This window comes from Myripristis murdjan, chromosome 18 (genome assembly GCF_902150065.1).
Source record: "Myripristis murdjan chromosome 18, fMyrMur1.1, whole genome shotgun sequence".
NCBI lineage: Eukaryota > Metazoa > Chordata > Actinopteri > Holocentriformes > Holocentridae > Myripristis > Myripristis murdjan.
Genome location: NC_043997.1, coordinates 19,991,052 through 20,012,206, shown reverse-complemented (window position 1 = coordinate 20,012,206; position 21,155 = coordinate 19,991,052). Strand labels below are relative to the sequence as shown.

The 21,155-nt window shown below is 42.0% G+C and overlaps 3 protein-coding genes across 3 annotated transcripts in view; 2 read left to right on the top strand and 1 right to left on the bottom strand.

Moving 5' to 3' along the window:
• ppp2r5b (protein phosphatase 2, regulatory subunit B', beta) overlaps positions 1-8,120 on the top strand; it is a 42,326-nt gene extending 34,206 nt beyond the window's left edge. The window contains exons 8-13 of the mRNA XM_030076256.1: positions 1,399-1,452; positions 1,845-1,895; positions 2,296-2,415; positions 3,663-3,790; positions 4,136-4,237; positions 5,847-8,120. Of these exons, the coding sequence (XP_029932116.1) occupies positions 1,399-1,452; positions 1,845-1,895; positions 2,296-2,415; positions 3,663-3,790; positions 4,136-4,237; positions 5,847-6,081 (690 nt within the window). The 3' untranslated portion in view covers positions 6,082-8,120. The remainder of the gene's footprint in view (positions 1-1,398; positions 1,453-1,844; positions 1,896-2,295; positions 2,416-3,662; positions 3,791-4,135; positions 4,238-5,846) is intronic.
• A 5,492-nt stretch (positions 8,121-13,612) lies between these two features.
• On the top strand, positions 13,613-16,127 carry LOC115376759 (glycoprotein hormone beta-5-like). The gene is made up of 2 exons (XM_030076517.1): positions 13,613-13,822; positions 14,976-16,127. The coding sequence occupies exons 1-2, from the start codon at positions 13,613-13,615 to the stop codon at positions 15,162-15,164; spliced, it is 399 nt and encodes a 132-aa protein (XP_029932377.1). The 3' UTR covers positions 15,165-16,127.
• Positions 16,128-17,684: 1,557 nt separating this feature from the next.
• gpha2 (glycoprotein hormone subunit alpha 2) lies at positions 17,685-19,044 on the bottom strand. The gene is made up of 3 exons (XM_030076673.1): positions 18,924-19,044; positions 18,021-18,205; positions 17,685-17,789 (listed from the first exon to the last, which is right to left on the bottom strand). Exons 1-3 carry the CDS (start codon positions 19,042-19,044, stop codon positions 17,685-17,687), a joined length of 411 nt encoding a protein of 136 aa, XP_029932533.1.
• Positions 19,045-21,155: the final 2,111 nt, after the last annotated feature.

The window sequence follows — 21,155 nt, the reverse complement described above, 5'->3', positions numbered from 1 at the left end:
AAACAGTTAACATAGCATCAAAATGTGGCAAGAGGCCAATCTTCTAATTCCCTACAGTGAGCTTGTCACCGAAAATAGAGCCGTATTTGACGCGTCACCTTGACAAATCAGCACCGGTGAAACCTCAGTCTTAACACGCCATAGTACCCATAATCTTTAACCTAACAACGGCAACGGACGCACAAAGCCTGACCTAACAACAGAATCCAACATCATATTTACTCCAAGTCATTTCTCTAATGCCTCACTAATACTTTAAATAGTCTGACCGCTCAGCACATTATTTTAATCCCCCTCTCCTCGCTTTCCTTTTTTGCATTCAAGCCTGACATCCCACCTTTCACTGGCCTTTTCACCTCCTAATTTCCATCCCGTGCGCCCCTGTCGCCGTGTTGTGGTGTGAACTAAGGACGGGACGGGCAGGAATGGAACGAGAGAGGAAGCAGAATAAACAAGAAAAGTAAAAAAATAAAAATAAAAAGGGAGGTTAAAGATGAAAATGTGAAGCAGAAAGTCCGAGATAACGGCAGATAACGCAGCCGCAGGCCAGGAATGAGAAAAGCAGGAGTTAAAAAAAAAAGTGAAAATGATTGGCTGCAAGAAGATAGAGTCACTTCACTTGAGATGAAGGGCCATCGAAGTCGGTGTTGAAATCTTTGAAAAATCAAAGTGCTTGCAGCTGCAGAGACAGTCGGAATCTTTTGGAATGGGAATGGGAAAGTACACAACTTCTGCCGTCTTGAGCCGTGAAAGTTCACAACCTTTACAGCCTAAATATGAAACGACACCACAGTCCGACCTCTGATAATGACGCGGAAACCGACTGAACTTGACTAACGCAACAATATTAAGAGCAAAGCCAAAGTACATGGGATAAATAGGGCAGAGACAGAAAGACAAAGGTCTGAACTCTATCTGAGATTGCCCTTAAGGGACGTGTGTGTGTGTGTGTGTGTGTGGGTGTGCATGTGTATGTGTGTGTGTGAGTGTGTGACATCACTCCTTCCGAAGTAAACACACGCACACACATTCTCCGTCGCCACGGTGCCCACTCGCCACGGCAACCGGCCTGGGTGGAGGGGGCAACCGCAAAACACACTCACACACACACACTCACACACACACACTCTCACGCATACACACACAGAATAATAGGAAATGATTGCAGATCATATAAGATCAGACAAGAGCTGATGTGCGTTTAGAAACAGAGACACACACACACATTTTTGTGACACACATCCCCCCTTGGAAAACTTCTCTTTCCGATCTTTAGCAGTGTGTAATCCCGAGGGATAAGGGCTGAGATCCTTGTCTCCTTGTCAGCTTCAGGGCATGTGTGTGTGTGTGTGTGTGTATTGCGTGTGTGCTCTAACCACCTTTCCTCTGTCCTTGCAGCTGGCCTACTGTGTGGTGCAGTTCATGGAGAAAGATGCTACGGTCACTGAATATGTAAGACTTTGGGTTTTTCATGACCAAGCTCCATTCAAATCCATTAATATTATTGCCAATCATCGAACAAGTCCACTGATGTAATGGTAACTAGAAAGCAGGTTAACTGTGATCTCCAGTTGGTGATCATTATAGGAAGAAACTGATGTCTCTTCCAGGATATTCTCACTAAAATGATGGCAGGAAATGTGAACTATACAGTTCAGCGAAGATGAGACAGTTGACCTAGTTCAGTGCTGACTCGCAAATGCACTGTTTTCTTAATGCACGAGGCAGAATGTGAGTCCAAGTTAATGGAGATGATGCAGGTGGATGGCAGCCAAACACCCTGCTGAGCTAATGGCCGCGGTATTTATTTGTAATATTTACATGCTCGCTATTTTTCTCTCCAGATCATCAGAGGGCTGCTTAAGTACTGGCCCAAAACCTGCACGCAGAAAGAGGTGAGGCAGCAGATATTATTAAAAGGTGGTGATGTGTCTCTGCTTATGTTCCTCCTGTTCCCTTAACCACTGCCCAAGACTGCTTTCAATACAAACAGCTGAACACTTTGTCATTGTTCTATGACTTATCTCACAGTTATGCGACTCCTATATCTTACTGTAAGCCAGTTTTTGGAATCACGTCTTTTACATTTCACAATGTCAGTATAAGATGAAAATTAGTCTGATGTCTGTTCTCAATTTGTGTTTCAAATAGGATGAATAGATAAGAGCTGATAATGGTTATAGCGTTTATAAAAGTGTGCAAATGGAGCATTACCTTACATGCACAGTGATACAGATTTGACATCACAGAAGGCATATATGTTGCTGATTCGTGCGTGTGTGTGTGTGTGCCCAGGTGATGTTCCTGGGGGAGATCGAGGAGATCCTGGATGTGATCGAACCGTCTCAGTTCATCCGGGTCCAGGAGCCGCTCTTCAAACAGATCGCAGCCTGTATCTCCAGCCCTCACTTCCAGGTCAGGACAATATGACAGATCAACATCTTAGACGACCACACCAGAGATTTGATATGTGCCCTAATATCTACAAAATGTATAAATTTCATGTTTCTGCTAATCTTTTCCCAAAGCAAGCCATCATGTTTTAGAACTCCCGTATCATCTTTCCTCCCTTTTATCCAGTCATTTGTTTCCATTCATCCCACTACGATATGAAAATGAACTTCCAGAGATTTCACACTTTCTTCACACCAGTATTCCATCGCTGAAATAAAGTCGTCCGCGTTAGTTTCCCTAAAAGCAGCAGCACTGTTGTGTTTTGATGACATGAAATTGGGCAGAATGAAACAGTCTCTCTGCCACAAAATAGTCCACAGGGAAATATTTATGAGGTATTTATAGGTTTATGAGTGACAACAATTTTGTCAGAGGCAGAACATTATAAGTCGGGTAAAAAAAAAATCAAATTTCAAAATGGAGGGATTTTGATTATAAGTTGTGAAGACTTCAGTTCCCCCATGTGATTTGCAAAATGATTTGCAAAAGTAAAATGTGGGGAAATTGTTGTAAATGGGCCAAACATTAAAAATCACTGGTGTGGGCCTTTGAATCTGTGTTCCATGAACTGTATAATAGCTCATAATCACCAACATCTATCATAGTGGAGTTACACAAGTCATTCCAAAGCCTGTAAGAGCACAGACGTCGTAGCATCTCTCTTCTTTTCACATTTTCATTTTATTTCATTTATTATGCAGGAAAAGGTCTTAAAGCGGCATCATTAACAGGCTGCAGACTTGGAAAAATCATCTCTGTCCATAGCTGTTGTTGTAGTAGTGCATGTGAAATTGATCTAGTGATGCCTTCCTGTCTTGTGTTGTGTCTTGGAGGTAAGGTTAGTGTCGGAGGAGAGTTATTATTTTGGATTTGAAAGCCAAATATAACTGCTAGATTATTGGTGTAGTTCTATAAAAATTCAGGTCATTGAATGCGAGAGTGCTCTCTCTCTCTCTCACTTTGGGGAGTAAACTGGATTACAGTGAACTGGATTACAGTAATCTCATTGCATACAGCAGCAACTGTGATCTATTATATCACTGCAAAAGAAACAACAACACAGTAATCCGCCGATAAATATTTTATGAAACAGACGATTACATGGATTGCAGGAGATTGCGGGCACAAACATCTGGCTAATGAGTGGAATCCTCTAACAACTGATAAATGAAAATCAAAAATCCTCGGTCTCTCTCTGTCTGTTCCAGGTAGCGGAGAGGGCTCTGTACTTCTGGAACAATGAATACATCCTCAGTCTGATAGAGGAGAACTGTCAAGTCATTCTGCCGCTGGTCTTCGCCACCCTCTACAGAGTCTCCAAGGAGCACTGGAACCAGTCAGTAACAAACACACACACACACACACACAAATCCTGCTACCCTGTGTTTAATCTGCAGTTCATCGTAGTTTAGTTGTGGCTGTACTGATTATATTCATCTACAAGTGTGAGCTTTATCCCTGGCTCCTTAATAAATTGATTAAAAAATCACATTAGAGTCAGCAGGGGGAGGTTTAACCTGCAACCCCCTAGTCTTAGAGCGGGAAAACAAATTAGCGCTCCCACACAAATTTAGCAGGCTGGCAGTGGCAATGTTCCTCATCATCTGTGTCTCCGTCACCCGAGGCTGGAGAAGAAGAGAAGGTAAATGAAAAGCTTCTGTTTGTTCCTCCCTCCCACCAGGACCATCGTGTCTCTGATCTACAACGTGCTGAAGACCTTCATGGAGATGAACAGCAAGCTGTTTGATGACCTCACTGCCTCCTACAAAGTGGAGAAACAGAAGTGCGTATGACTCACTCGCTTTGTGTGCGTTTGTGTCACTGGAGACACGATTGACAACAAGAGGGGGAACCAGAAAGATCTTAAGTCATGTTTTAAATGGTCCTTTTTTCCATGAACCACCACGTTATAGTTCATATTTTAAATATGTATCGCCTATGTCATCTTTTGAACACGGATCACATCATAGTTCCACACATCCATTACCTCCTGTCAAACTTCACTCTTTATTGCTCTTTCTTTTTCTGTCTCTCCTCCGTTCACTCTTTCTAACTGAAGATAGAGGATGATCCAGTCCTATTCAGACTTCTTGTCCACAGCCATAATTGTATCTGCACAGCATAAAATATCATTTGAATTAGTGCAGAGAAAAAAAGGAAAACTTAAAAAAGAAACTATAAAAATGAAACTATAAAGTTGCAATGCAAAGATAATGACTCAAACTCTGCATCCACTGTCTGCTGACCCAGAACCACGGAAGATTTGGACCATTTTAATTCAGAACAAATAATAATAATAATAAATAGCAAATGGACAAGTACCTACAGTTTACATTTCGATGGTGGCGTTAGGATTTATGACAGGAACAAGCCAAAGCAGTTGCAGGTGTACCCGACCCGTGAATCACTCATTCACTTTAAAAACTATCAAGCATTTCTGCAAGTCTGATGTTTCTCAGTTCATCTGTGATTTCCAAGTTGGAGCAACAGAACCAATCAGCATCGCTGTAGGGCTCGATGTACGTTGGGGATGTCATCAAGCTGAGACTGAGAGCCAGATAACATATTGGCTAACATGACAAAGTGGATGATTAACAAATTTATCTTACATAGATGGCAGGTCTTCCCAATATCGGCCAACATTATAGTTTTTACTTCTCTCCACTGCTCTCTTAAGGGAATACTCCTTTAAGAAAACGAGCCATATTAGGAGAAGTTAATTTGTGCCGCATCTTCCATTACCTTCAGCGGTGCGTGTTTCACCGAGACAGTTCCACCATCTAACATCTCCTAAAACAACTTTTTTTCTAAGATATTATAATTTAAATATGATACACTGGAGTTGCTGTAAGGTTTATTTTTTCACTTTGATGGAGCTAGGCTAACGACTCCCATAGACTTCAAGTCTTTATGCTAAGCTACCATGAATTGCTACCTATAAGAACCGAACCACCGGACGTACAGAGCTGAAAATGGTTTCAAACATCTTGTCTCAGTCTGGGTAAGCCAGAAAAAGGCTATTCTGCCCAAAACGTTGGAGTATTCCTGCATCTGGTATTTGTGATGGACAGATAAAATGACTGGTGATGAGTCAAAGTGGGACTGTTGTGGTGCTTTCTGATCTGGCGTGGTTCCAAGGCATAAGAATCACTGTATTGTTTCATCCAGCCTTTGTCCAACCATTTTCTCCCTCTGTCTCATCGCTCTCCATCAACCTCCATCTCTCGCTCTAACAGTTTTTGTGCTTGATACCTGTGCTTGATAAGGGAAAAAAATATAAATGTGTTACCCTTCGCTTCAGCGGCTGCATCATTAAATCGTTCATCAGGTCTCCTCTAACAGCTCATCTCTCCTTCTTCTGTGTCCCTTCTCCTCTGTCCGTCTCCCTGCAGGGAGCTGAAGCGTGAGAGGGAGCGCGCCGAGCTGTGGCGAGGCCTGGAGGAGCACCAGGAGCGCCGGCTGCAGATGCTCGCCGAGGCCGCCCGGAACCAGCGCAACCTCCAGGAGCGGGGCGAGCGAGGGGACCCGCCCGCCCCTTCCTCCCCGCAGACGGCTCACTCCGATCAGCCCGACCCCGAGCCCAGCGGGGCCTCCTCCGGAGCCGGAGCCGGGGAGAGCGCCACTTAGGTTCCGCTCCGCACAGATTGGATAACAGGGGTTGTTAGGGACGGGAAGAAGACACGAAGGCGTTGGTCAAAGTGTTGGGACGGCAGTGAATGAAACGATTAGCTGTACTTTGTGTCACCGGGTGATAGCTTTTTGTCAAACTCGGTGACATAAGGTACAACTTCGGTACCTCTTTGTCTGGCAAAATTGTGTGAAACTGGTTCACTTTTTTTTTTTTTTTTTTTGCAGTGCACACGTCACATTTCAGATCAGAAGATGAATACTCACCAAAAGTGCGGCCTGTCATTTTGGCCTCACACACAACTCAGAAACCGAAACGGGTCACTGGCCTGCTTCTTCCCACCCTGGGACTCAGAGTGAGAGAGGACATTTCTCCTTTGGGTCCCAGCGTGACAGAGTTTGTGGCCGTCTGTGTAACATGTTTTTATCATCGAACCAAGCGAGGCAGAGGACGAAAATCTGTACCGTGACCTCGTATTCGTCTTTTGGTCAGAGATGCTTATTTCACGCGTGGACGGCAAAGTAACGAAACAAAAGGGAATCGGTTTCACACAAGTGTCCCAAAACTTTTGCCCGCACAAACCAGACACACAAACACACGCACACACATAGACGCAGGTACATGCACATTTAGGTGGGAGCTGCAGAGAGACAGACAGAGAGGAACACACACCTGCTGGCCGCAAACCCCGGTTTTCCCTGTCGAGCCAATCTCACTCATACGATCCAACATGGCCACAAGCTAAAAGAAAAAAATTATAATGTACCAAAAATCCACACGAAACATTCCATACACACATGAATTTCTTTGTCACACACACACACACATACACTTACACACACACACACACACACACACTCTCTGCTGGTTGTGGTTCTTGTAAACAGCTCTAACTCCTCTGCCATCCCGTTGGGTTCCACCAAAGGACGAGCCTGAAGTCCCTCAAGGTTAAAATAACCAATGATGAAGATGATAACGATGATAATGATATTAACTACAATAATGTTCCTTCTTCTTACTTGTTACTCTACTACTACTACTCTACTCTACTCTAAGTACTACTGATGATGATGATGATAATGTTTTTATATATATACATATGTCTCTGGATATTTCTGTAGTGTATTATGGGAGAAACACTAGTGTAGCAGAAACCTTAAAGGGGAAGGCCGACCCGAATTTCTGAATTCACATCTTTATGTTAATTGTACGAGAAGGCCATAATGTGAGCGCCGAAATTCAGCGGCATTCCCCTTTAACAGACCTTATAGAGGGGAGGAATGAACTGGATTTTTTGTTGTTGTTGTTGTTTTATTTTGTTTTGTTCCGTTTTTCTCAATTTCAGATGTTTGTGGTGCGTTTGGTGTGATTTAAAGGGGTATTGCAGTCCAAAAACAATGAAAAAAAAAACGACAAAAAAAAAAAAAACTCATCCCATCTTGAGCAGCCGTTACGTTTTTTTTTTTTTTTTTTTTTTTCTTTTTTTCTTTTGTTTGTGTTTCCGGCACACGCACAGCGGATTGGTTGGGAGTATTTTGCGGTCGGGGGTTGTTTTTATTGTGCACTAGAAATGAGTTTCAAACACATCACAAAGACACGCAATTCCTGCTTCACCCCGTTAAAGTCACGTCTGCGTTACGTTCTGGAAGCTGTGTTTTGAGAGGAGTGCACCGTTAATTTTTTTTGCGACGGGTCAAACCAACGAACGAATCGGGAGAGAGAGCAGAAAGCCTTGGTTCAGAGCAGAGGCTGCTGGACAGACAAAAGCGAAGCGCACCACAAGTGTCTCGAACCAAAAAGAAAAACACTGAAATCCAGTTGGATTTCCAACCTGGAAGCGTCTGTTCCTTAAGGTGCAGCAGGCCTGACGCTGCTAAGATGGCGACCGCGATGACGACGACGACGACTAGAACTTTGTTTTCAGTGTGAACAAAACAAAATCCGTTTATTCTTGTCTGGTCATTACGATAGAGGGATGGGATAACGAGAGGAAAAAAAAACAGAAAAAAAAACTATTTTAGCAATATTTTCATTCTTTCAGGATACTCTGTGTGTTTTTTAGGGGGTTAAACGGGAGGTGGGTGTCCCGCTCAGATGTTTACCCCCCTCCTCTCTTGTTTTTACTCCTGTTACGTCCTTGATATTCACATTGTCTTAAAGGTACTTTACGTGTAAATTCATTTGATGAAAATGATTTCGTTTTGTAATTATGTTGGGTTTTATTCTTCTTGGTTTTTGTATTATCTTGCTCATTTTTGTGGAAACTGATACTGATGCTATTTATTTTGTATTTGATCAGGAAATGTTACCTTATTTGAAGATGATGGTCAGGGTGTGTATGTGTGTGTGTGTGTGTGTGTGTGCGCGCGCGCATGTGTGAATGCTCGCGTATCCAAGTGAGTAAACCAGTGAGCAGGAGATGTGCGTTAGATAGAGCGATAGAGAAAGAGAGAGGAGCGTTCTCTCTTGGCTTCTTTTTCTCTCTCTCTCCTTCTCTCCTTCCTGAGGAACAGGGTTTTGAATCCGAATGTATCGTGAAAACAAATCGACTGATTGTTACTTTGACGCTCGAGACGCAGAGCTAGCTGTCCGTTGCTTCGTAACCAAACGTTCAAAACCCATCAGACCAGCAGTTTTTCAAAACACTCACGTCAAAGCCGGCCTGAGTCCAACGGCGTTTGAAATCCACTCCGATCACAACCGTCACATCTGGCACTCCAAGTTCTGACCATAAGTTAGTGATTCGGCAAACCAAAATAACAAATCTTAAAGGTGCACTACGTAAAATTGCAAAAAAATGTGGAATAAGCGTGGCAGCTGATGGTTGAGTCTACATGGTTCAGGTCAGTGAGATTTTATTCTTTTGGCGTGTTCAGAACAAACAGGAGGTGAATGTTCATGTTGCAGAAAACCGCTGCCAATTTCGACTCACATGAATGACACGAATTTTCACATCACTCGCGCCTTTGAGTTGACTTTGTATGTGTTTGCGCCACGTGATAAACTCGCTTCGCGTTTTGTCTGAACACAGAATTACTCCACATTTGTCAGTTAAGTCGAAATGCTCCTCACTTCAGTTGACCCTTAATTTTGCGTAGTGCACCTTTAAATTTGTCGCAGTGCATTTGTGCGTGCTTGTCGTTGCCATTGCCATTGCCACTTCCATTTCCATTTTTCCCCGCAAATACTTTGTTGATCTGTGATTGAGTTCAGTAAAGCCACAAGCTCCACCCTCTTGCCATCTTATGATTGTGCCATTTCGTGTTTTACCAAATACAAACCATAAGCTCCACCTGACTGGCACACCAGGAAGACACGAACAAACGCTCCTACGTGTTTGATTGCATTTCAAATGCCGTTTCGACTCAGGCCTACTCAAAAAAAAAACCACACACAAAAAGAAGAAGAGTCACCTCACTGTCATGAAATTCAAGCTTATTACTTCTTTGATTTTTTTTTTTTTGGTTTCGTTTTGGCTAGTTTACCCACAACCCCTCTTGATTGTTATTGTCAGTCAGTCAGCTGACTTGGGGGAAAATGGAACCCCGGCTCCCACTGTTCTAGAAGGACCCATTCCGGAATCCTAAGGGATAATTCTAGATCGGTGATTCTGTTTTCCGGAATCCCGCCGCCCATTCTAGAAGTCGCTCCGGAACAGGAAGAGAGAGAGGAGAGAGTGTTTTCCTAGAGAGCTCTGGCGTCGCCTCGACGACGGCCACCGGCACGCCGCTTTCGCTCCTCGCCACGTCTCCCCCTCCGCGGCCATTCTCACGTGGCCGAGATCAAACAGAACGCTTTGATCCGGTCGGGGGTACGCGGGCGGAGCGTGAGCGGCCGGTGAAGACGAAAAGAGGAGGAGAAAGACAGAGGAAACTATAGTGTCCGTGCAAAGAAAGACGTAGAGCTAGAAATGATAGAATGGCAATAAGTCAGAGCAACAGTAATGGACTGAGAATACCTAAACCTACAACCGCATTACGTAGCAACTTCACTGAATTTCTAGATTTGCACTGTCTGCCCAATGGTCTGTGTTTGTTGTGTTGAAGAAAAACCTTAGAGAAGATGATTAAAGATGATGAAGATGATGAAGAAGATGTATATTTTGGGGACCAACACAGCGGTGGGGGGTTTGAATGTAGAGAGGCTTACTACTGTACGTAACATTACAGGGGGTGTAGAATGGAGAAAAAAACCTATGTGCTAAAAATGAAACTTCACTTTGAGAAAACACTCTGGGAGTCTGCTGTTTTTTGTGTGTGTGTGTGTGTGTGTTTGTCTCTTGGTGTCCACTTGCTTCTTTTGGCTCAAGTCTCGTGTCAAGCGAAAGACATTTTAGGTTTCAGCTAACGTTGTGGTGGTAATCTACACAGGCTGTTTTCTTAAAAAGGAGACAAACCTGAATATATTTTCTATTGATCTAACCCTCGCCAAAGAGCTGATTGAGGACTAACGCAGTGTTGCTAAATCCCCTTTTTTTGATTTGCTATAATTAACTAACATTTTGTAACATTACCCATGAGCTTTTCCTAACCTTAACCACGACAGCAAAATGTTTTCTTCACTGTAACCAAGTCGTTTTATCGTCTAACAAAGTAAACCAAAGTGGCTCAGGTTGCAAACGAGATCGAAAGAGTTCATGGGACGTTGACGCACGCTCCACCACATTGGCTGCATGTCTAAACTTTGATATGCAACTTATTTTTGGTTCAGAAACGTTGACATTTCAACATTTGTTGCTTTGCAGAAACGGAACATGGCAACATTTTATTCTAGCGACTGGTTTGAAAGTGAAAGCGGACTGAACACTGTTTTGGCCACATCACTCTCTTCATGTTGGCTCTCTTTTTTTATTTAAATTAGTTTTGAGCATTTCTGCTACATTTCCCAGGACGCTGCGATCAGGACTCAGCCTTAACAAGTGGTATGTGCTCTTATCCAGTGAGCCAGCGGGGCGTCCTGCTCTCTCTCTTTTAAAAATGAATCTACACTCACCGGCCACTTTATTAGGTAGATTCAACCAGGTGCTGGAAACACTCCTCTGAGGTTTTGGTCCATATTGACATGATGGCATCACAAAGTTGCTACAGATTAGTCGACGATGATTTGAGCTGCGTGACATGGTGCTCTATCCTGCTGGAAGACGCCATCAGAAGTGGCCACAAAGGGACGGACATGGTCAGCAACAACACTCAGGTAGGCTGTGGTGTTTAAGCGAGGCTCAGTTGGTACTAAGATGCCCAAAATGTGCAAAGAAAATCACCACACCATCACCATCACACCACCAGCAGCAGCCTGAACCGCTGACACAAGGCGGGATGGATCCAGCTCATCAGACCAGGTTTTTCCAACCTTCTACTGTCCAGTTTTGGTGAGCCTGTGGGAATCATGCCTACATGCCTACACACATCGAGTTGCTCGCATGTGATTGGCTGATTAGATTTTTGTGTTAAGGAGTAGTTGAACAGGTGGACCTCATAAAGTGGCCAGTGAGTGTAGTTCTACTAGAAAAAAAAGAAGCTGATCATCCAGTAGCTGAAGATGTAAAACTTCACAAATTACTGTTTTTCATTAATGGGCTATTTTTTAATTTTTACTAGAGCAGCTGCAACCTTTTCAAACCACTGAACGGCTTCAAATTAATAAGAAAAGGACTTCAGTGGATTAAGATGCATGCATAGAAAGATTGAACACACACACTTACAGTAACACTGCTCTTTATCATATTGCTCTGCTTCCCTCAGTGTGTGTGTGTATGTGTGTGTGTGTCCATGCTGCAGAAATGGAAAGAATAATCTCTCTCCTCACATGCACGCGCGCGCGCACGCAGATAAAGACAGGGGTTAAGACAATATTGACGGGCTTGTGTGTTTTCCAAGGAGTCGCCATTATTTCTGGCTTGGGGTCTCTAATGGTCTTTCTTTATAATTGCTATGATGTCAGAGTGTCCGTCCGCCCTAATGGCCTTCTAAAAACAACAACAAGGACAGATTGGTTCCATTCACTGCTTGTTGTCCGCCGGAGGAGACACACACACACACACACACACACACACACACACACACACACACACACACACACGCACACTCAAAAAGACTCACGCGCGCACAGCACACACAGGAGTCCAGACCAGGCAGAGACCATCAGACAAGAAGGTAAGACCAGAGAGTTTTCATAAAGTTATTTATTTTCATCTGTTAATTTTGAGAGTCTGAACTCCTGCAGGTAATAGCGCAAACAAAATATTTTTAATCTGGCGAGCGCTTGAAAAATTAAAAATCTCTCTTTCACTCCACTGATCTGATTGCAGTTTTCCACTTGACAATAACTTTGAGACTCTTTGAATTTGATATTTTCGCTACTGCTAAAATCTGATAATTAATAGTCATGCGGCAGCGTTTCCTGCTGTTGTGATGTGTAGTGTTCACGGTTGTATTGAACAGGTTTTGGGACGGTCACTGTCACCTTCACCACATCAAAGTGAGATCAATAAAACTGTGATGCTACACAAACAGAGCTGCTGCGATTTAATTAGTCTTTTTTTCCCCATCTCACACTCCAAAAAAAGTTAATCTTAATGAGTTTCACTTTAATATCCTGTCTTAAAATCCTAAGTGGGGTAAGATAATTAATTATTTCAAATAGTTTCACTTGTTTTAGAGATTGGATTATTATTATTATTATTATTATTATTATTATTATTATTATTATTATTGTTGTTATTATTATTATTATTATTATTATTATTATTCATTTATTCATTTATATGTTCGTTTTTATTTTTTGGGTAACAAGAGGGATTAGCCCACGCCACTGGCAAATTTTGTCCCCTGTGTTAAGAGAAATAATATTCAGAGATACCCTTGGATTAAACGAATTCTCAAGTTGGATTTTTTTCCCCCGTTATTGGCTGCAGTAGCCATAGTGGCCACTAGAGGGAGTCGTGAGTCAAAGTCATTGCTCTTCCAAAAGCAATAAAGATCTACAACTCGGTCAGTACAGTTTACATCACATCTACCTATATATATATAAAAAATGAAATAAAATTGAAAAAGTACATCAGGTTACATCAGTGTAGTCCAATGAGCTGTATTGAGTAGATATTAATCTGTGCTATCTATTACAATATAGGAACTAGGTTTATTATAACCTACTGGAGCTCTCATCAGAACCACAGGTCGGCTGCTATTTTTCAAGCCCAGGACATAATTTAAGATCCAAGGAGCTGCAAGATAATAACACAGGGAGGAAGGCACCTCACAGAGCTTGTTTATAATACCATTAATACTCAAAAAAGTTCAAAATATTCTATAACCTCAAAGGTTTTTGTCACTCTCCAAATAATTTGCGTTTTCTAGTCAGTTAACAATATCTTCTTATGACAGAACAAAGGTTATACTGGACTGTAACACGCACAGAAAGACTTTTCTGGTTGGTGGTTTATCAATAAATGATAGGATTAATAATTTGTTGCTTAATTGCATAATCTGACTGTTAACTTTCTTTTTCTTTCTTTCTTTCTTTCTACCCAGGATGCATCTCCATTCCCTCTCTCTGTCTTTGTTCTTCCTCCTGGTTGCCGGGACAGCGGTGGTGTGCGTTGCCGTGACGACGACCCTGACGACCCTGCATGGTTTCCGGGGCTGCGCAGTGCGGGAGTTCTCCTTTGTGGCCCAGAAGCCCGGCTGCAGGAGCCAGAAAATCACCACAGAGGCCTGCTGGGGCCGCTGCCACACCTGGGAGGTAGTGTATCACACACACACACACACACACACACACACACACACACACACACACACACACACACACACACACAACACAGCCTCAAAAATTGGACAAGTTCTACAAAGCAGCTTTGGTCTGATATAGAGCATTAAAAATATGAGAATGAACATCTGTAAGTTTGTGCATTGAGATCTCCACCTAAACAAGATACAAATTAGATCAAAGTGATTAGAGAGATGCAAATGTGATCATAAGTGTAACTTGTATTGGAGAAGCTGAAATACAAAGAAGAGCCGACTGTGTTATGACTCAGCGCTGGCTAAGGTTTGACTGTGAGAGGCAGAAAACTATTGATGAGGCAAATTACACTTATTCTTTCACTTCCTAGTGTCTCCAATATCAACCACTGCATTAACAGGTGGAAATACTTTGTTTCTGTATCACTACGCCACAGCCATTGGGTAGTGATAAGAGACAAAATAGTTCCACCAGTCAGCAAACGAGGGCTGGAGAAACCCGATCAGTCACTTCAGGATGAATCTGACTTAGAAGAAAATTCAAGAAGCTTTGAATAAGACTCTAATGTCCAACCCCCACATGATTTCTTGAAATTTGTCTTATTATTAAGAGCTGAGAGTGATTTCTCTCGTAACCGTAATGGCAAAGAGTTGGTTTTCACTCATTTAAATCAGCGGGTTTGATGACATTAATTATAATTGTCTAAAATGTGGGTTTACCTGAAAAAATGTTGAGACTTTCACTGCAACAATGTCAAGACAATTAGGAGGGTTATTTTATAGGAGTCGAACTTCTTTCAAGAGTTCCATTTTTCATAGGAGGTAAAACAAGAAGAAAGTTAGGCAGACACTTAAAAGCTGTTTTTAAAACTTAGGCTACAGAATAAAAAGCATTGAGAGCAAAGAGCAGCTTTTTGTTTTTTTTTTTTTAATTCATCTACAAAGTTTTGCGAATCAGGCCTCAGCACATGTCCTGAATCTTATATCAGGAATAAGTGGAGCTTGAATATCCGAGGCTTTTCTGCTTCCACTCACCTGGCATTACTCTTTCTAGGTAAATAGGTCTGGAAACACCGCACTAGTCAAAGGACATACTTAAAAATAGAATGAGAAGTACCCAGTATTCCACCTGTGTGTGTGTGTGTACTTTGCAGAAGCCTGTCCCAGACCCGCCTTACATCCACCGTCACCACCGTGTGTGCACGTACAGCCGTACCCGCATGATGACGGCCCGTCTGCCGGGCTGCCAGCCTGATGTGTCTCCTCTCTACCACTACCCCATGGCCCTGCACTGCCACTGTGCCGTCTGCTCCACCCAGGACACCGAGTGTGAGACCTTCTGAGGGGCAAACAAGAATGGCGCCAAGAGTTTAGTAGCAGTCACAAAAACCTGTATTTGAAGGAGTGTGGGGATTTCTGATGCACTTTTAGTTAGCAGTGTTACCAAGAGTTTAAGATCTATTGAGATCACAGTATTTGGGAAAGTGTAAGATTGTGCATGAAATTAGACTATAGGAATGTTGCCACAAACAAAGAAAGTTGGTGTGCTCAAAAATTGGAGCCATCCTTACGTTCTTAGGTTTCGGTGTTCCCCAGATTTATATAGCACATAATGGGAGCATGGCAAAGGGTCCTATGTTCCTGGGGTCTTATCTTTCCAAGGTCCTATGTTTTAAGGGTCCTATGCTCCCCAGCTCTATATAGCAGGAGGGATTCTTATTACAGGTTCCAATTATGTGCTATATGGAGTTGAGTGACAGGAGACCTTGGCAAAATAGGACCTTGAGAACTTAGGCTTTTTGGAACATAGGACCTTGGGAACTTAGGATATTGGGAACATAGAACCCTGTGAACATAGGACCTTGGGAACTTAGCACCCAGGGAACTTAAGACCCTGGGAAGATAGGACCTTGGTAAATTTGGACATTGGAGCATAGGAACATAGGACCCTGTCAACAAAGGACCTTGCGAAGTTTGGACATTTGGGAAATCCCCCCAAATTATGCTCAGTGGAGTCAAAGATCAGAGAATACATGAAAAAAGTAAGCTCAGGCACTTTTTTGTAAGCAAACGTAAGCCCTTATTTTTCTATGGCTACTGTACCATTTTTCAGTCCAGGTACCTTCATCAGGTGTATCTTGATATACAGCCTCTGCACTCAAAAAAATCCTTGTGTTTCATCAAACGTCAGCAAAATGAGCAGTGTGTTGTCAAATGAAAACCCCAATCCTACCCAACCTATGTTACATTTATTTTATATATCGTTAGTCAGTCATGATGTTAACTACACTGACTTTAAATAAACAATGTCTGAAGTTTTTTTTTTTTTTTTTTTTTTGCATGTGTAGAAAGAGAAAAATACATATGTCTGATGATGATCTATCATTTGAAATACATGGCTATATTGCTACTATATTTCCTATGTAGCATCTCTGCTGACTCACATGTTTGATCATCTTATTTCTTGGCAGACTATAAATATAACTTCATAATATAATTCCAGGAGTTACCTAGTGGCTAACAGGACCCATAAGATGTGGACTTGTTATTATTGTATTATTTATAATTTTGTGGTTATACATTGTCATGTATGTTTTATAGTAATAAATTAATCAGTGAAAAAATGGTTTTCATTTTTCATCGGGTGCTTCATCAGTGAAAACATACCAGGGCTAAGTGTAAGTGGAAGCCATGTATTTCTTTTTTATGGTCCCTTTCTTCACTAGTGCAATGTGTGTGTGTGTGTGTGTGTGTGTGTGTAGCGTGTTTAGATCCTGGCCATCAAATCAGCGAGCTCACATGAATTACTTTACATTTGTAGAATAGCATTTTATTGAAACAAAACTCATCAGAAACTCTGTACAGTGCAGTTTTCAATATTTTCATTTCATCAAAATTTCCAACATTCGCTGGTGTCACCAATAGATATTATTCACAAAATATCCGCAGCTCAAATTCATAAATATAAATAAAGTTTTGTACATTCTTTAGTCTTTTGTCTGTGTTTAGTGGTTACTGAAGAAGAATGAAACTAAATGTGTGTATGATAGCTTTTTATCAGAACTGCACGATTCCAAAGATTGTCTATTTTTTGATGTTTGATAGTGATTTATGAATTTAAAAATTGTATTCTGCATCCATTTCTCCAGTTAAAAGCACCTTATTTGTTGAAAATACTCCCATTCAGTTTGACATATTTCCCAACATGAAAACGATGATGATGTTAGTGAATAAGAAAGATGTTTGCGGTGTGGAATGTGACGTGACTACAGTTTTTCTATTGTTCACTGTTCAAAAAGACAAGTTTAAACTGATCCTCAAGATAAAGGTATTAAAAAATGCGTTGGTGTCTTAAAGTGAAGACATAAAGCCATTAACACAGATCTTTGTCAATCAAGCTTTCCTTAAAAGGCCTCCCTTGTCCTGTTGTAACTTAACACACACAAACACACATATATGCACAGACACACATGCACATTCACATACATACACACTTGCAAACACATACACATTTACAGTCCTAGTACATAGACAAATAGCACAACTTTATAAACCTAAAAAAAAAAAAAAAATTAAAAAAAAAAAAAAATTAAAAACAGAAGAAAACACTAGTTTTTGCAGTAACTTGGTGGAAAGTTTCATTTCAGTTAAATAACTTCAAGTGGATTTTCTTTAACATTAAAAACAGTTTTTATGTCACAGAAATTGACATGGAAATAGCAAAGACTTCTCTCCACATCCTCTCTGTATTTCAGTTATTATTAGGCAGTATCATTACGCAGGGTCAGATGCTGAATTGACTGAATGGATATTTGGTCTGTATCCTGATGTGCCTTCAGAAGGCGCCGTGTTCTCTCGACATGTCAGTAGCGAGACTTGCGGCACATGTCGCAGCGACATGCCTTCGCCGTCAAGATTTCTATGTCGTCATGGTGACGGCCCCGGGGACAGTCCAGGCGAACTTTGACCTGAGGGAGGACAAGCCAACCAATGTGAACAAGTATGAACAAATGAATCAGTGCACAGTTTAAATACAACATCCATGCAGTTTCCTTTAATTCCTCTAAAGCCAGAAATGTAGTTTACCCGCATTTAGTTGTAATTTACCTACATTTTTAACAGTAGAGTCGAGTTTATTCCTTGTAAGTATTCAAGGGAAAAAAAAAAAATTTCCAGAGAGTTCTTCCCTCCTCACTCACCTTGGCTTCCTTGCTGATGGTGCAGCATCGTGAAGCGGAGGTGATGTTGTGGGTGAAGTTGGAGGCCACCAGCACGGAGTATCTGGACGGGAAGGCGCTGGACTCACAGTAGCCCACGCAGGCGTAGACCAGATGGGTGCCTTTACATGTGCCACGCCGGTCACTGCGGATGGTCACGTTGAAGGCTGGAGGGAGGAGATCAGAGAGCAGAGGAATTCAGAAAAGTGTACATGCTACGTGAGCTGGCTAGTAGCCTCTGTTATTTTGCCTTTGTTGATTTTACTGCCAGGGTTCAATGAAATTAACGCCACATTTTCTTACGATCTATGTTGCTTCCTGTTGCAAAGAGGATGTCATTTCCCTGGTCTAAGGTTTTCCCTCATAAACATGTTGAAAGTGATATTTTCATCACTCTTTCACTCATTCCTCCATCTGCCAGACTAAAGAAATCTCTAAAAGCTTTAGCTCTGCTCTGGAAGAACAGCACCCTCTTCCAGTTTGGTGCCTCAAAGCAATCCAGCACATTTCTACTGAGATGTGATCCAGTGGCACAAGATGTAAAAGCAGTGTAAAGATGATATGCTAATTACCACACAACAGTTATGGTAATTATTATTATACTAATGTGATCTGACTTAGTGAGGTGAAAATGCAACACATAGCACCTTTAAATGATTTTGTTTGTGGATGAAAGTGTAAGAATATGTATTGAATATGTCTGTTTTTTATGTCAGTCTGCTTGTGGGCAGCATACGTACAAATATCATGCTTCTTGGGGGTGTGTGTGTGTGTGTGTGTGTGTGTGTGTGTCTGCATTATCCAATCATCCTGACATGCAAATAGAGGCTGAGCTTATGTATTTGTCCGTGGGCACAGTATCTTTTAAAACTGTGTGTGACTCACGGTATAAGTGACACCCTGGAGTGAGGCTGTCGTAGGTCCAACCAATAGGAGAGAGGAGCAGCAGCAGTGACATCACCGGCAGGACCAGCAGGCAGAGGTGAGAGGTTGGGCACGGCGACATCTGGATGGCAACCTGGAAGGCACAAACAGAGCGCAAAATGTGAACTGCAAACCCAGCAATTAAATCCCCAATCTGAAACGTATATATTTATACATACATATACACATACATGTATTTATTTATGTTTATATTTAAGATGCTGACTTTTACAGGAACATTTTTTCTAAGCCATCACTAAAAATGCTGGAATTATGTCAGTGTTTTACAAAGGAATAGAGCAGAAGAAGAAAAAACTGACCTACTGGAGAAGTTGAAGAAGCCATACTTTCACAAATACTGAGCTATCACTTTATCTTCTCTTCAAATCAGCATATTTTTCCCCAGAGCCCCCTCCCTTATCTGTCTGTCTGTCTGTTCCTGATTTCCTATCCTTCATGCCTGTCTGTGTGTCACTCAGTTGAGTAACAGCTAATATGGATAAAGACAATGCTCTCTTTATTTTTTCATTCAGCCGGCTACAAGTGCTTGCTGACACACGCACACATACGCACACACACACACACACACACACACACACACACACACACACACACACACACACAGTCAACTTCTGCACATACCCATGCACTCATAGGCTGCACAGGAATGAAAGCACTAGTATATTCACACTCTCTACATTAATAAAACCTGATTTTGCATGTTATGTATGTTTTTGTTTTGCTGCAGGACACACACATTTGTGCCCATAATCATCACAGATGTGTGCGCGTGGGCGCATGCATACATGGATACTGTATATCAACATGTGGATACATGTGCTCCTGCGCCCACACACACTCAAACACGTGTATAAACAATAAAGTCATGTTTTCCTGGGAATTTGGTGAGCCTGACCTTTGCCCTCTAAAATGGCAGCTCTTTCCAGCTCCGCTTCTCGCTGATCGGAATGTTGGGAGACACCGTGGCGATGGCGGAACGGCCCTGGGGACGCCATTAACGCTGGTAAGACTAAATTAGCTGGTTGGTCAGGAGTGTGTGTGTGTGTGTGTGTGAGGCCAAATTAACCCCCGTGTCAGCCGGTTGCTAGGGAAATGCTGGGCTTTTTCCTCTCATGTGGGGTTTCCACGCCTCAAGGTTTGGTTTGTCACTGTTTCTGCAAATTGGGTTCTAATCCACTACATCCTCCTCTGGGAGGTGAATTTCGCTGGGAATCACAAGATCAACAGTATGTGGGATGTCCGGTAGAACAGACGCCATCACAAAATGAGGATCTTTAAGATGCTTGTCACAATTTTCTCTATGCATAAAGAACTCATCAAATTTATCTAATGAACATCGGCAGCTGAAAACATAAATGTGGGGGCGCCACGGTGGCTCAATGTGTAGACGATGTACCATGCACCACTGAGGTTAACTTAGCCGCAGAGCCTGGGTTCAAGTCCGGCCCAGGCCGTTTGCTCCATGCCATCCCCTCTCTCTCTGTGTGCTTACTCTCTCTTCACTGTGACTGTCTAATAAAACAGAAATGCCCCAAATATAGTCTAAGAAAGTGTATATACATATTTTTAAGAGCTTGTGATTATCCTGAAGGTCACTGCAGGATATTTCGTTTTATACTGCTTACTTCATGAAACTGCAACCTTGCCGTTGCCTCACTCACAGAAGCTGCTGAGAGCCCTCATCCGCATCACACATCACATCACACATGAGTGTAATTAGGCTTTTTGCAACCACAGGAGCCTGAAACATCTACTTATGCCATGTTTACTATTACAGCATAAGGTGCAAAGTATGCAATTTTGATCTTAGATGTTACATAACAGGGTATAAAAAACTTAGTGTTAAAAGTTCAACTGAGATGCTTTATCCTCCGTCCGCCTGCAGTGATGATTTTAGGTATGGCATGCACTGACTGATATATTGACGGTTCTAAAAAATGTAATTCTCTGACTTTAGAGCTTGGGAAGTATTTTTTAATACACAGTCATCACGAGCATCTAACATGAAAAAAGCTATGACCTTAGTGTGTCCATGTAAAGGCATGCAAAATCTTTCAGAATGCACAGAACTCTGACACAATGACAAAGATCAAAGGATAAAAAGGTGTATTTCTCCAAACTTTACAATAAATAAAACTTAATCTGAGTTGCAGAAGAAAACAGAAAACATTT